Consider the following 15,345-nt stretch of genomic DNA (forward strand, 5'->3'; position numbering starts at 1 on the left):
CGTATGGTGGTTGTCGTGGGCAGTAGTCATTACCCAACTGTCTTCTCTCTCTCATTTACTTCTCTCTCTCATTTACTTTTTCAAAGTGTTAACTGAATGCAAATTCTGTGTCAGACACAATGTTGGCACCAGGTTGGGCTTCGATGTAAGGCTGTGCAGTGTGGACACAAGAGGCGACAAGGCTGGAATTCAGCCTTCCCTTCACCTGCTAGGCTATGTATTTTGGTGCAGGCTAGGTCCTCCTCCCAGAAGGAAGAGGTGACTTCCTCTTGGCACAAAGGCACAGTCTGCTTGCCAAGTCATGCACCCTCTGTACTGTATCTGCCCAGTAGGGGGGCTTTTTTTTCTAATTTATTTAAGGACATTACAAAGGCTAAAGGTAGCCCCTACTTTGTGGAAATTTCGCTCCTTCTTCAAGTCTGTCCCTATTGGAATTCATTCCTCTCTTCTGTATTAACCTTCCTACACTGCAAACCTGATCTTGCCTCTCCCTTGCCTCCTTCAACAACTCACTGCCATCTATAAGCTCCAGTTCAAAGTCTTGGGCATGATGTGCAAAACCCTCAGTCATCTCATATCTGCCCTCTTTCCAGAGGCTTTTCTCCCCATTTTCCTGCATTTCTCTCCATGCACACCTTGCTTCAGCTATGCTGGACTTCTTTCAGTTGTTGGAATGTGACAAAATGATTTCCACTGGCTTCATCCTTCTCATGTGCTGTTTATCTGGGCTGGGATAATCATCCACACCCCATCCCACCATCTGACAATCTACTTACTGATGGTGATGAAGGGGGAGAGAGAGAGGAGGAGAAAATTAAATGATGTTAAAGATGATGAAGAACTATTGTAACGGACTGTTAAATAGAACAATTTTTCCTGTGCCTGGAAATGGAGCTAGGATCCACAACCTAAAACTACAGATGCTATGTGTCCCCACATTCGAGAAAAGAGCCACCAAGAACTGGTGCAGAATGTTCCTCAGTGCTAAATGGCCATAATCAACCCAACCTGGCTCATGAACCCCTGCTCTCTATAAGCACGTTCGGAATGAGTGAGAGCCTAGTGGAGGGTGTAGGAGGGTTCCCCTCCCTTCCCATGCCTGCCCCCTACCACCCAAAGAAGCCAAGTGAGGGGGTAAAGCCAACATGTCTGTGGTGTTTTCAATAAAGGGAAACAAACATTCCATTTTCCAGTTAGATATCTGCTGAGGAGGCAGGGCCCAGGGGGACACAGCAGGGCAGGCTACGTGGAACCATGAGTTTCCCACAGATGTCATTGAAGTTTGCTGGACTGAGTCTTGGAGATGCCCCACCAAGAAGGGTGCTTGCCAGATACATGAACCCAGTGGCAAAGGGATTTGGAATGTGCTATGGGTTGGGGTGGGGGAATGCTGAACTGAAGGAGAATAGAAGAGAAGGAGTTGGAGGGCAAATCTCTCATGGCCCTTTATCCAAAGGCCACCAAGAACGCACCTGTAGTCAAATAAGTAATAAGTTTGCTTTATTCCTCATTGTAGCAAGACAGAATGGACTCCATATGGAACTGAGTGATGTCTCAGTAAGAAGGTGTTAAAAACAACCTATTACAGGTTTTGGACTTGGGTAATTTTGGGGAAGGTCTAAGGAAGCAGGAGTTCACTCTAGATGGAACAATTCTATGATTATCTCAATAAATCTTATCTGTAGGGAGGGCAGACATGAGTAATAGAAATAATTGTTAAAGTAGCAATCTTTTTTCTTCTTTTTCAAGTTTTTATTTAGTTAAAGTAACAGTCTTGTTTAGTGAGGCAGGGGGTGCTTACTCTTTTGTGGGTGGCACCTTGTCAGAAGTAGGGAGAGGATCTTGCCTTTATAGCCCTCAGAGGAAACCAACCCTCCCAGCACCTTGATCTTGGACTTCCAGACTCCAGAACTGTAAGAAAATACATTTCTGTTGTTTAAGCCGCCTCATCTGTCCTATTTTATTTATTTATATTTATTGCAGCCCTAACAAACTAATAACTTGTAACAAGTAAAGAGATTGAATTAATAACAAAACACTGTCCATGAAGAAAAGCCTGCTCCCAGATGACTTCACTGGTGAAATCTACTAAACATTTAAAGAAAAATTAAAATAAATTCTTTGGAAACTCTTGGAAAAAAACAAAAACAAAAACTGAAGATGCGAGAATACTTCCTAACTCATTCTGAGGCCACTATCACCCTGATACCAAAACCAAAGACAACAAAGAAAACTACAGTCTAATAATGAATATAAGTGCCAAAATCTGCAACAAAATACTAGCAAACCAAATCCAGAAACATATAAAAAAGGATTATACATCATGACTAAGTGGGATTTATCCCAGGAATGCAAGTTTGGTTTAACATTCAAAAAATCAATTAATGTAATATGCCATATCAAGAGAAGAAAATACATCTTGATTGATCATCTCAACAGATGCAAAAAAAAAAAAGGCATTTGACAAAATTCAAAATTCTAATTCTTGATGATAAAAGCACTCAACAAAATGGGAATGGAAAAGAATTTCCTCAACCTGATAAGACCATCTGTGAAAAACTCCCAGGTAACATTGTACTTAATGGTGAAAGACTGAAAGCTTTCCCTCTAAGGTTAAGGTCAGGAGCAAGACAAGGATGCTCATTCTCACCACTTTGACTCCACATTATACTGGAGGTTTTAACCAGAGCAATTGGGCAAGAAAAAAAAATCATAAAGGGCATCAAGATTAAACAGGAAGAAGTATAAAATTCTATTTGCAAATGATATAATCCTTTCTCCATACCCAGGCTTTTCATCTCAATAGAACTGAAGCTGAATAGGTGACAGTATCTTCTTTCTTGGAAGCAAGAAGTTGTCAAATTTCTTTGTAAAGGCTCCATTTTCCTGCCTTTTCTCCTTCCTCTGAATAACCACATCTGTTCCTATTTTCAGGTGCTCCACATAGGCACTATCACACAACCCAGGTGCCCTCTTCAGTGACAAGAATGCTGTTCACTCTTCTGCTTGCTGGACAGTGAGGATTCCCACATGCTTGCATCCTTACTGCTGGCTCCAATGCAGGATTTCAAAACACCACAGCATACAGTGGCTGTGAGTACCCCTGTGCCCTCCCACCCACCCACAAACTTGTAGAGCCTGAAGGCTTCATCTGGCTGCATAGCCCACCTGGGAGCTAACTTAATAAGCACCTTTATTGTCTGTCTTCCCTTTCTGCCCACTCCCAACACCTCCATCCCCAAACCCCATGCAACTGGTGTTCCTCATGTGGCCTCTCAGGTAAACTATTTGCACTGGAATCCTTGTTCTCAGGGTCTGCTTCTAGGCAACCTAAATCTATGATAGATAGTTATAGTGGGTCATCATCAACTTAGTGGACCTTTACTAGTGAGTTCATAATGTTGCAACATAACAGGAAATATCAGAGCTCACTCCACATTTGTTTCAATTTGGGACTGTACACTGGGTCATGTAAACTATATCTCTTATAGTGGGACAAAGGCAAGAATATTTAGGAAAACTCTGCTCCAAAGACTTTTCATCCTTTTATAAACAACAGTCATGTCAGGGTGCCTGAGTGGCTCAGTCGGTTAAGCATCCAGCTTTGGCTCAGGTCATGATCTCGCTGTCCATGAGTTCAAGCCCCAAGTTGGGTCCTGTGCTGACAGCTCAGAGCCTGAAGCCCACTTCGGATTCTGTGTCTCCCTCTCTCTTTGCTACTCTCCTGCTTACGCTGTCTCTCTCTCTCTCTCTCCCTCTCAAAAAAAAAAAAAAAAAAAAAAAAAACAAAAACAATGGTCATGTCAACATATGACCTTAAAAAAAAAAAAAAAAGTGCCACTTTTCCAGAATATTTCTAAGGAGAGGCCAAAAAGCAGTGCTAGGTTTTCTGGATTGAAAGGTGCTTGTTTTTTTATTCCCCAAATAAATTTTATGATTATTTAATTTTCAAAAAAGTTTACAATAATGCTAGTAAGGCTGGTGAGAATGACAGCCATATATTGCTGGTGGCATGAATCACACACTTTGAGTTAGCAATCCTACAAATCCTTGAATTTATGCTAAGAAAAAAGAGAACTAAAAGGACATGCAGAATCATGCACATTGCAATGTTGTATGTTCAATAAAAATGTAAAGAATTTAAATGGATAGGAGGGATTTGAAGGGCATACTCTTGGAAAAAGAGGCTTTAAGGTTAAGTTTGCATTTTACAGAAAGGCTGAGGAGGAAATGTCAGGTGTTTAATATCAAAAACTTCATGGGTTTACCATTTCTTCAGGTGCCTCAGTGGCACACCCAGCTGTGTCCTGTTCTCTGGAGAAGTTTGATGGAGCTCCAACACAATTTAGTAGGAACCTAAGACAATGAAACGGTGAAACAGCTCTCTCGTGGATTCAGTACTCACACTTGAAACTTCATTTGGCATAGAAAAGCACTGGAGGAGGAGTCAATTAATGAGGTTCCCAAAAGAGGAGTGGTTGGCAATGATTTGTCCTCTTAGCCTGGCACCCAAGGCCACACCGGGCCTGTGGCCAACAGGGACACAAATCCCCATGTGGAGTTTTTTGTTTGTTTGTTTGTTTGTTTGTTTTAATGTTTATTTATTTTGAGTCGGTGTGGGGGAGGAGCAGAGAGAGAGAGAGAGAGAGAGATAAAGAGAGGGAGAGAGAGAATCCCAGGCAGGCTCCATGCTCAATGCAGGGCTGGTTCCCAAGGACCAGCAGATCATGACCTGAGCCAAAACCCAGCCAGATGTGCAACCTCCTGACCCATCCAGGCGCCCCCTGACCCTGTGGCGTTTTGTTCTTTAAAAAGCTTTCCAAACTTCAGAGTAATTTAGGACTCAGGTCTCTCAGGCCCACGGAGAATTTAATAGATTAAACACAGAGTAATCGCAAAGTTGTTGTCGTTAAGAAGTATAACTGTCTGGGCTAAGAGACGCGAGGAACCAGAAGCTGAGGGAGCCGCCGTCCTCGCCGGCGACCTCGAGGGACTGGGGAGTGGTGCACTGGGCTAAGGGGCGGGAAGCACTGGAGACCCAGCGTCCCGGGCCCGCGCGGATGCCCTGCCCCGCCCCGCCGGCAGGGGCGCGCTGGAGCCCGGCGGTCCCGGGAGGCGCGGCGCGGGCGGGGCGGCCGCGCTCTCACCGCCCTGGGGTGTGGCTCCCGCGGCCCGGCCGGGCGGGGCGCGGGGTTTAAAACGTCAGCCTGCGGGATCAGGCTTACTCGCGCTCCCGCCGCCTCCGCGCCCAGCCATGGAGTGGCCGCCGCTGCGCGCCCTGCTCCTCAGCGCGGCCGGGCTGCTGCTCCTGCTCCTGCCCCTCTCCTCTTCCTCCTCTTCGGACGTCTGCGGCCCCTGCGAGCCGGCCGCCTGCCCGCCCCTGCCCCCGCGGGGCTGCCCTCTGGGCGAGACCCGCGACGCCTGTGGCTGCTGCCCGGTGTGCGCCCGCGGCGAGGGCGAGCCGTGCGGGGGCGGCGGCGCCGGCAGGGGGCACTGCGCGCCGGGCATGGAGTGCGTGAAGAGCCGCAAGAGGCGGAAGGGTAAAGCCGGGGCAGCAGCCGGCGGCCCGGGGGTGAGCGGCGTGTGCGTGTGCAAGAGCCGCTACCCGGTGTGCGGTAGCGACGGCATCACCTACTCCAGCGGGTGCCAGCTGCGCGCCGCCAGCCTGAGGGCCGAGAGCCGCGGGGAGAAGGCTATCACCCAGGTCAGCAAGGGCACCTGCGAGCAAGGTGGGCACGAGCGCTTTCCCTTCCAACCCTGCCCCGTCGGCCGCGCGCCCCCTCGCGGGTCAGACCCAGCGGGGCGTACTCGGCCGTTGTGCCCCGGGATACTTCCCTGGGCATCCGGGAGACGGATGCGAGGGGAGGATTTGGGCGCCTCTGAGAGGCTAGGAGGCATAGGCAACGCCCCCTCTTCTCTCTCCCTCTCCCTCCCCCCCCCTCGCTCTCTCTCTCTCTCTCTCTCTCTCTCTCTCGTGGTTTTATTTTGGAAGCTTGTTGCGTGCGCCAAGAAGTGAGGTTTTGCGGGGCGAGTGTATATATAGAAAAGTTTTTCTGGCACAAGACTCCCGCGACCCAGCTCATACTGACAGCTGGCAAGTCGATAAGCAAAAGCTGCCCCCATTCTTTTGGAAACCCAGAGATGTCCTTTTCTCGTCCTTCTTTCTTGGCTTGTGTGGATATAGAAGTGAAATCAAGAGTGAAGGGGGAAGAGTTTGACGCTGAAATACAAAGTAAAGGACTGTCAGAGAAGTTATTTGTCCCAGGCTAGATTGTAAGAAATTTAAAAATTAGATTTCGTGGTCTCTTAATGTTAGAGAAAGTAATTCACTTACTGGAAATTAAAGATTCTCAAACAATAATCTAACTAGCTAATTATTTGTGGGCAAAAAGTGCAAACTCTTTGAAGAATGTTTTTATGATGTAGTTAATACTGTGAACCTTATGACCATTTTGTTTTTCTTTCTTGTCCCTTTTTTTTGTGTAATTCGTCTCCAGGACGCACTGTTCGTCAGGAATGCCTTTGAGGTTATGTTTGATCATTTATTTTATTCCAGACAGATCCAAACTTGCCATAAATGAAAGGGGAAAATAAATAAGAGTCCGGACTTGTAAGGGGAAAAAAACCTCGGAGATTTTTAACTCTGTCTGAAATAACATTTTCCATAGGGAAATGTTAGAGAGATCCAACCTTGGCAGTCCCTCTCCTAGCCCCAGCCAACACAGCAAAAGGGAGGGAGGCAGTTCTCCTGAAATGACAGAAGCAGTTGCTTCTTTAAGCACAGCTCAGACTTTCTCCACACTTTCCAAATAGTTCTTTTTTTAGAGTTTTTCCCAGAAGCCCATACTCTGATAGGTCATATGTCACTCATTTCAGAGTTCACTATTGAAAGCTTTAAATCATGTAACTTACTGTGGACTATTTATATTACCATCATCACCTTGAACTTGGAAAATCACAACCCAAAATAATTCATATACTTTTCCAACAGAAACAGTCATTTGTTTTTTTGGATCTCATTTATCAGTCATATCTTGAAAAGAGAAATGTGCATCATTTAAAAACTCCTTCCAAATACTGAGATTTTCTTATAAACATTCTAAGGGGAATTTTTCCCCACAGTCTTTCCAGATCACTGGGACTTGCTTATCACAGCCAAAGGTTAGCTTGGGGATTGTTTAAGCATTGTTGTCAATTCTAGCCCGTAGCTAGTTTTATCCCTTTTTCTCTCTTGCTATTTGTGTCTCTAAACACACAGTGGGATTATAAAATCTTGAGAGTGATAGTTGTAGAGAACTAATCCTATCACCTCACTACCATGTACACCCCGTTCCCCAGCATCTTTCCAGACTGCAAACCCCTTGAAGATGTGGACCTGGTTTTTCTTTTTGTTTAGGAAGATGTTAAGGGAAATAGCATCCAAAACTGGAAACCTTGACAAAATTAGCCTTTTCTTCCCAGTCTGAATTTAGAGATGGGGGGTGTGGTGCCTGGGACCATTTGTAGGAGAATGTCAGAGAAAGCAGAAAAGAATGTGAGGTCTACCAGTGTGCTTGTCTACAGCAGAGACAAATGGGACTAAAACCGTATCTCCTAATATATTTCTCCTGATGTGGATGTGTTTTGACAGCTACAGAGGCAAATCTGACAGAGTGCCATTTATTTCTGTGCCATTTAGTACTGGGGCTTTGCAAAGAATAGGAAATGTGTTTTCTAGGTTCCTCCAGCCATTTCTACCCTGAGAGGAATTTCAAGTTATGCTTCCTCAAGTGTTGAGAGGAAGGGGACATTCCTGCTGATCTCACTAACCAACATTTATTGAGCAGATAGCTGGTGTCAGCACTGTGCTAGATGTTCTACAGCTGGGGATGCACAGAACAGATCTGGTCCCGCTAATTAATGTATCCACACAGGTTGCAGTCTCCCCTCCCTGTGCGCCTTCCTTGGGGCGCTGGAGACACTCCCAATCATCCTCTTCTTTTCTGAGATTACCACTTACCCACTGTCTGGGGAAAAGATCTTAGTCTGCTTGTTTTCTGTACCTGTGATAAGAGGCAAAGCCACCTTTTTGAAAGTATGTCTGAAAGATAATCTCAAATGTTGGAACTGCCATCATGCATTTAGTGTCATTATTGAAGTCCCTGAAGTCATGAGTAACTGGAAGAGGGGATGTGACAATGCAGTTTAATAAAGGGTTAATATAGGGGCACCTGGGTGGCTCAGTTGGCTTAGCGTCCAATTCTTGATTTCAGCTCAGGTCATGATCTTGAGGTTCGTGAGTTCGAGCCCCATGACAGGCTCTGCACGGACAGTGTGGAGCCTGCTTGGGATTCTCTCTCCCTCTCTCTCTGTCTCTTTCTCTGCCTCTCCCCGACTTGTGCATGTGCTCTCTCTCTCTCTCTCTCTCTCCCTCTCTCAAAATAAATAAACTTAAAAAAAAATAAAAAGTTAATATAGAGGTGCTGAGATATATGTATTAAAATCTCACGGTTGGAAGAGAACATGGTGCTCCTTTATTCCAATTCTTGATTAACGCCTTTTGTTCCTGGTCCTTTAAATCTGAGCTTCTTGGCAATTCCGTTTCAACCACGTTGGTCCCTTTGGGCCCCCTCTCCTCTTCTTCTCCCTCACAGTTTTTAATTGTGGAATCAGAATTCATTGTTTTTTTGTTATATTTTTTGAGAGAGAGGGCGCAAGTGAGCAAGAGGCAGAGAGAGAGAGAGAGAGAGAGAGAGAGAGAGAGAGAGAGAAGCGGGACTCACCCACTGTGGGACACGAACTCATGAACCATCAGATCATGACCTGAGCTGAAGTCAGATGCTTAATGACTGAGCCACCCAGGTGCCCCAGAATTCTTTTTTTTTTAATTTTTTTTTCAACGTTTATTTATTTTTGGGACAGAGAGAGACAGAGCATGAACGGGGGAGGGGCAGAGAGAGAGGGAGACACAGAATCAGAAACAGGCTCCAGGCTCTGAGCCATCAGCCCAGAGCCCGACGCGGGGCTCGAACTCACGGACCGCGAGATCGTGACCTGGCTGAAGTCGGACGCTTAACCGACTGCGCCACCCAGGCGCCCCAAGAATTCTTTAAGAGTCTCTGTGTTTAGCATTTCTAGAACTAAATTCAAACCACCTATCAGGACGAATGAGGCTCTTTACCATAACTGTATTCTTTTGGCCTCTCCCCTCCAACCCAGTCATGGTCCAGCCGCAGTAAGTGTTGCTATTTGCTGTTGTTCACAGTCACCCCCTTGCCCTCACTTGTCTTTCCGCCCTTTGAACATTAGGCCTTCAAGATCAGGGCCTGTCCCTTTCTCCAGGAAGCTCCTTGACTCCCCTGGCTCCAGCTACCCTCTACCCCCTTAATGATGTCCTTCAGTTCTCTGTAGGCTTCCAGTCCTTTTTCAACAATATTTATTGCACACATGCTGTGTGTATATAAGCAAGAGGCATTCTAGCAGAATAGTTAAGACACTGAGCTCTAGAACCAAACTCCCTGGGTGTGAATTGTAACTGTCACTTACTGATCCTTAAGCAAATTATTTGACCTCTTTGGGCCTGGGTTTCCTCACCCTTAATATAAGGATTATAATCATACCTATCTTAGAGTTATTGTTAAGGTTCAGTATTGTGAAATAGATGAATATATGGGAAGGGAAAAAAGGCGGGGGGAACAAACCAAAGAGACTCTTTTTTTTTTTTAATTTTTTTTTTTTAATGTTTATTCATTTTTGAGAGATAGAGAGCACAAGCAGGGGAAGGGCAGAGAGAAAGAGGGAGACACAGAATCCAAAGCAGGCTTCAGGCTCTGTCTGAGCTGTCAGCAGAGCCCAATATGGGGCTCAAACTCATGAGCCATGAGATCATGACCCAAGCTGAAGTTGGACACTTAACCAACTGAGCTACCCAGGTGTCCCCCCCCACCAACCCCACCAAAGGGCTCTTTGGATGTCTGTTTTCCTCATAGGAGCATCCTAAAAGAGGGACGCTGTCTTATAATTATTTATAAACACAGTAGCTGGCTATTGGACGCTTTATAAATATTTGTTGATTAAACAAAGAAATCCACGTAAGAAAGGGCCTTCCTGTTTGGAAATGCAGGCTGTGGACTCTCCTGCTTGTCTGTTCTCTTTTCTTCTTGTATATTCTGCCTTTCTGAAGTCTAGGCCCGGGAATACATCTGACGTTTGACTCCTCTTCCTCTCTTATCCTGAACTCTTAACTTTAGGTGGTCACTCCCCCCCCGCCCCCCCCCCCCCCCCGCCTCCCCAAATCCCAACATTTTTCCATCCTTTGGTGGTAAGAATTAGGTTCAGAGCCACAGACACTGTTCTGCAAATGGAAGAAGCTTCAGTAAAAGACTTTGGTTTTCAAAAACTCCTTTTATTTGATGGACTTTAAACATTTGTTCTTTGAGAAGCTCATTTTAGGCTCATTTTATTTTGATAACCTATCATTCAAATGTCCATGTTCTGTTACTGTCCTTCAATGAGTTATGAACTTGTGATATTGTGATTTATAATAATATATATGTGATCTTCCTGCCCATTTCTGCAGCAAAGCTCCTAAAACCCTTGGAATTTCCGAGGTATGGAGAGTGGTGGGGTGTCTTTTGTATGTTAATGAGTTACTTTGGGACTGTGGTTGGGGGCTGGTTGCCAGTTGAACCAACCACATGACTAAAGGGTTGGAACTTTCAGGCCTACTCTTCACCCCCTGGAAGGGAAGAGGGGCTGGAGATCACCAATGATTGTCATCGAATCATTAAGGCATGCTTATGTAACAAAGCCTCCACAAATAACCAAAAGGATGGGTTCAGAAAACTTCTGTGCTGGTGTACATGTGGAAATGCTGGAAGAATGGCCCTTCTGGAGAGGGCATGGGAACTCTATACCCCTGTTCCCATACCTTGCCCTATATATCTCTCCTGTCTGGCTGTTCCTGAGTTACATCCTTTTATAATAAACTGGTAATTTTGTAAGTAAAGTGTTTCTCTGAATTCTGTGAGCATTCTAGCAATCCATTGAACCAAGGAGAGGGAGTCGTTGGAACCCAGTTTATGGCCAGTCAGAAGCGCAGGTGACCAACTGGACTTGGGATAGGCATCTGAAGTGGGAGTGCAATCTTGTGGGACCGAGCTGTGTGATCTAACACTATCCCTAGGTAGATAGTGTCAGAAAAGAGTTGAACAGTAGGATGCACAGCTGCTATCAAAGAATTGCTTGGTGGCATGAAAAAAACACATTGCCACTGGTACCAGAATTGTAGAACTTTACTGAAAGTTGGAATAGGGATTTGAAACTTAAATGAGATTACTAATGGTCTGGTTTATCTCCAGGGATGGGGGGAACGGAAGTCCATGCAATGCTTTGTAAACTAACAGTTATACCATAAAGATGGCCACAGAGCCCAGATGAGGGGGATCCTTAACCCAAACTTGTAGAAAAAGGGCCAGGAATGACTTCCTGGAAGAGTAAGGTCCTGAGATGGGGATGTAAAGGAATTGGCTGGAGAAGAGCTAGCATGGGGGTTGGAACGGACTTAGAATGGAGAGGAAGAGCATTAGCAGCAGAAGGAATAGCACATGGTTCCATAGGGCTGCCTCGCAAAACAGGAGAGCAGAGGTGACCGCTGAACACTTGACCCCAAGGATGGAGAAGTTTAGATGCATTGAAGTTTAGAGGTGATCACCAGAGCTGAGGGACCTATTCGGTGATAACATTGGATTTATGCTTTTTAAAAATCTGTGTTGGCCACCCTTAGAATGGGATTGGAAGAGGGGCAAGACTGCAGTCAGAGACTGCCATTAGGAGGCTGTTACAATAATCCCAGCAAAAGCTGCCTAGACTTCTTCACAAGACCTTATGTTTCTCAGATCTTAGAATCATTGTCAAATCCGGGCTCTTAACCTGCCATGGCAAGCTGTGTGTTGCTTGGCAGAGACAAGCCCATTGTACTGCGCTTTTTTCTTATAAATGACTCCTTACAAAGTACCCACACATCCTCTGCTCATTAGCTAGCCCTGCTCCCAAATTATAACCCACTTGCTCATTTCAGGAAGCTCTTCCTCTCTCGCCCACAATTCCCATTCCTCCGTCTGCTTTCAGATCAGAAACAGAAAACGTCACCTCCCAAAAAGTCCACCCCAGACCAACAGAAATGCTTTAAAATTTTTTCTGGCCTCATTTGCCCTTCTTAAGCACAGAAACTTCTAGAAAGTTAAGTGAATCACTGGTTCATTTTTAGTTTACCTAGTTTTAATCATTGCATTTTAGTAAGGATTTGAAAACCTGAAGAAGCTTTAGAAAAGAAAATAGGCAGCCTTGCCAAAGGGGTCTTAAAGGACTTAAGATTCTTTTGGAGGAAAATAACCCAAAGAACAAGTTAATGTTTCTTCATGGTTGGGAATTAGTTATTAAGTGGAAGGTGCCTGACCTACTGTTCTACAGTTCCTCAGGAGATGGAATTAAAAGGCCTGGAATTAAGTAGCCATGAGGCACATTTAGAATACACAGTAGGAAGAACTTGCTGGTAAAAACTGTTGAATACCATAACATGCTCACATGGGAGTCTGGAGAATTCAGTTTCAAAGATTCTCTTTGGGGAGCTGAGAGATCACCTCAGTGAGGAGAGGAAACATGTAGAAGAGGTTGTTATAACTTTAAAAATCTTTTATACCCTGGGCCTGTGAGATGGAATGATTGAGCTGATCAGGCATTTATTGACACCGCTAAATAGGATTTCCATCCTTCCCCACGAGCCTGCTCTCCGGTTTACTACAGACTTGCCTTCTACAAGAGACTGCCTTATAAGGCTCTCTTTGGGTAGTTTAGCGACAAAACTCTCCTGGATGGAGTCCAAGGCTGGCCAGCCTTCCTTCACTCTAAATTCCTGCCCACAGTGGATAAGATTATAGTGCTTCCTTTACCTCAAGCTACCCCACAAATGATCTCACCTCATCTGTGTTTTTAATTGTAAGACAACATCTTGTTTTTGGCAGCTTTACTAAAAAGGAACCCTGAACTATCGTCAAAAGAACTTTTAAGCTAGGGACCATATGAATGTAACCTTTTTTTGTAATTTAGATCCAGGGCAGCACTGTTAGAAAGATTTGAGATGGAAGAAGACGTGTGTGTAAATGAATGTTAGCTTATATTAGGCAATTTTAAAGATTTCGCAGGGAGACCTTCCCTCTTTAGGAGGGTGGGTGGGAGGGACTAGAAATAGCTAAGGAAAGCTTTCCCAAGGCTGTTCTGGGTGGGTTTTCCACTACCCCCACAAAGCCTACACAAGAAAGTGAAGAGGTCTGTAGAAGAAAGCCAGGGTTGATAACATGTGGGGGAGGGGGAAAATGTTTATTTATTTATTTTTACTTAAAATTGATGAGTTAAATAATTGAACTCTTTTTTTCTCAAGTTGGATTAGTGGCAAAATGATCTGGTGCCTTAGAAAAAGCTAATTTGTTGAATCGACTTTACCGTTCTACAAAAGAAAGCTAGGTGAGGTTATTAGAAACAGCTGGAGGGGTGCCTGGACAGCTCAGTCTGTTAAGCATCCCTCAGCTCAGGCCTTGATCTCAGGGTGGTGAGTTCAACCCCCACATTGGGCTCAGCACTGGGCTTGAAGCCCCCAAAATCAAAAAAGAAAAAGCTGGATTGAGCAATAGCCCCACCTCTCTCAATGCCTCCACCAAGCAGTGGGTTACCAGAGAGAGGAACCAACCAGAAATGGACTGCGTCCAAAAGCACGTTGAGGTTGCAGAGCATTTTTGTGTCTGAAAAGAAAGGTTCAGGACCAGGGCGCCTGGGTGGCACAGTCCATTAAGCATCTGACTTCAGTTCAGGTCATGATCTCATTGTTTGTGAGCTCGAGCACTGCTTCTCTGTTTCTCTCTCTGCCCCTTGCTTACGTATGCCCTCTCTCGAAAAAAAAAAAAAAGAAGGAAGGAAAGTAGGTACATAGGTTCAGACCAGATAAAACAAACCTAGTAACCCAGTGTAGACAGTGCCCCATTCCTGTGGTATGATGTTACTTACTTACACCAAGAGGGCCAAGGACAAGCCAACATGTTCAAAATAGAGTTTACTATGAAAAAGCAACACCTTCAAAACTTCAGGGTAATGCATTTAATAAATGAAGGCACAGTTTGGTGTATTCCTTCACAGGATTATTATGAATGTCAGAGTATAAAACAGATATGAAATCACTATAAAGTGTGCAGCACCAAATGTAAAGAGTCCTTATTGACTAGACTGTAAATTCTTTGGGAGCAAGAACTCTACATAGTGCATTGTAGAATACCTTAATACATTTATCTTACAGTTTCTTTTTGATGAATTGATGGGGGATATAGGATACATCCCTGTATAAATAGCTCTAAAAGAGCTCTTTCTTTTAGCATAAAATAGAAATTCTTTATGATAACAAAGTTAATGTCTTAGTTTACTTGGCTTTTTGTGGTTCACCTTATAATAAATGTCCTATTACGTGCAGCGCAGAATGATATTTCTTAAAAGAATGTATCGAAGGGGCACTGCGTACAGATAGCTCAGTCTAGTGGCAGTCCTTCCAGGGCCAGATTGGAAAGTCTCTTCAATTGCAGCCAAGAGGCTTTTGAAGGGCTGGTGTGCTGGGAGCAGCTAGCATGAATATTTTCCCAAGCAGGACCTCTGGGAGCATAACGTTTGTTTCTATGGTGTTTGATCATCTGCCAGGCTTTCTGGTAAGTCCGAGTAAGGTGAGGAAGGAGAAAAGACAGTTAAGATAACTGTCAACACACTCCAGTGTTCCCCTTCACCTGAAATTTTAGTTCTGAGTGCTGACTGAGCCCTGCACACACCCACCCCCAGCACCACTCTGGCATCAGTTTTCTCAGCTGGGATAATAATATTTACTGCACATCTGAGCTGGGATTCGTTGTGGGATTACTCCCCTTACAGACTGAAGCATATTTTTTGTCAGGTGATCACGTGCAAGAGAAGGAAAATCCTTGTGGGGGTTTGAGAACTCGGGCATAATCCATTTTGACTTTTTGAGAGGAAAAAAGAGAGAGCACTTTAATATTCTAACAGGCAGAAATGCAGCTGACTTCAATCACCCTGTTCTTTCATGTTGTTTTTCTTGAAACAGGGACGTCTCCAGCTTTTTTGGAGGCTTGTCTCCCCACCCCACCCCCCCAGCAAGAAAGGCTCAAAGACATTTCATTTACATCATGGCAGATTAGCTGGCCAGTGGTCAAGTGGTTGAATTGGGAAAGCTTTAGATCTGACATCTGTTCTCTCTTCTGGGCTGACCCCAAGCAAGGGAGAAAAAATTTATCAAGAAATAGATCTCCGGGAACATTC

At 44.8% G+C, this 15,345-nt stretch overlaps 1 protein-coding gene across 1 annotated transcript in view; it reads left to right on the plus strand.

Moving 5' to 3' along the window:
• Nucleotides 1-5,144: 5,144 nt before the first annotated feature.
• Nucleotides 5,145-15,345, plus strand: part of IGFBP7 (insulin like growth factor binding protein 7) — a 79,864-nt gene continuing 69,663 nt past the window's right edge. The window contains exon 1 of the mRNA XM_045473934.1: nt 5,145-5,729. Within this exon, the coding sequence (XP_045329890.1) occupies nt 5,255-5,729 (475 nt within the window). The 5' untranslated portion in view covers nt 5,145-5,254. The remainder of the gene's footprint in view (nt 5,730-15,345) is intronic.

Source organism: Leopardus geoffroyi, chromosome B1 (assembly GCF_018350155.1).
Source record: "Leopardus geoffroyi isolate Oge1 chromosome B1, O.geoffroyi_Oge1_pat1.0, whole genome shotgun sequence".
Taxonomy (NCBI): domain Eukaryota; kingdom Metazoa; phylum Chordata; class Mammalia; order Carnivora; family Felidae; genus Leopardus; species Leopardus geoffroyi.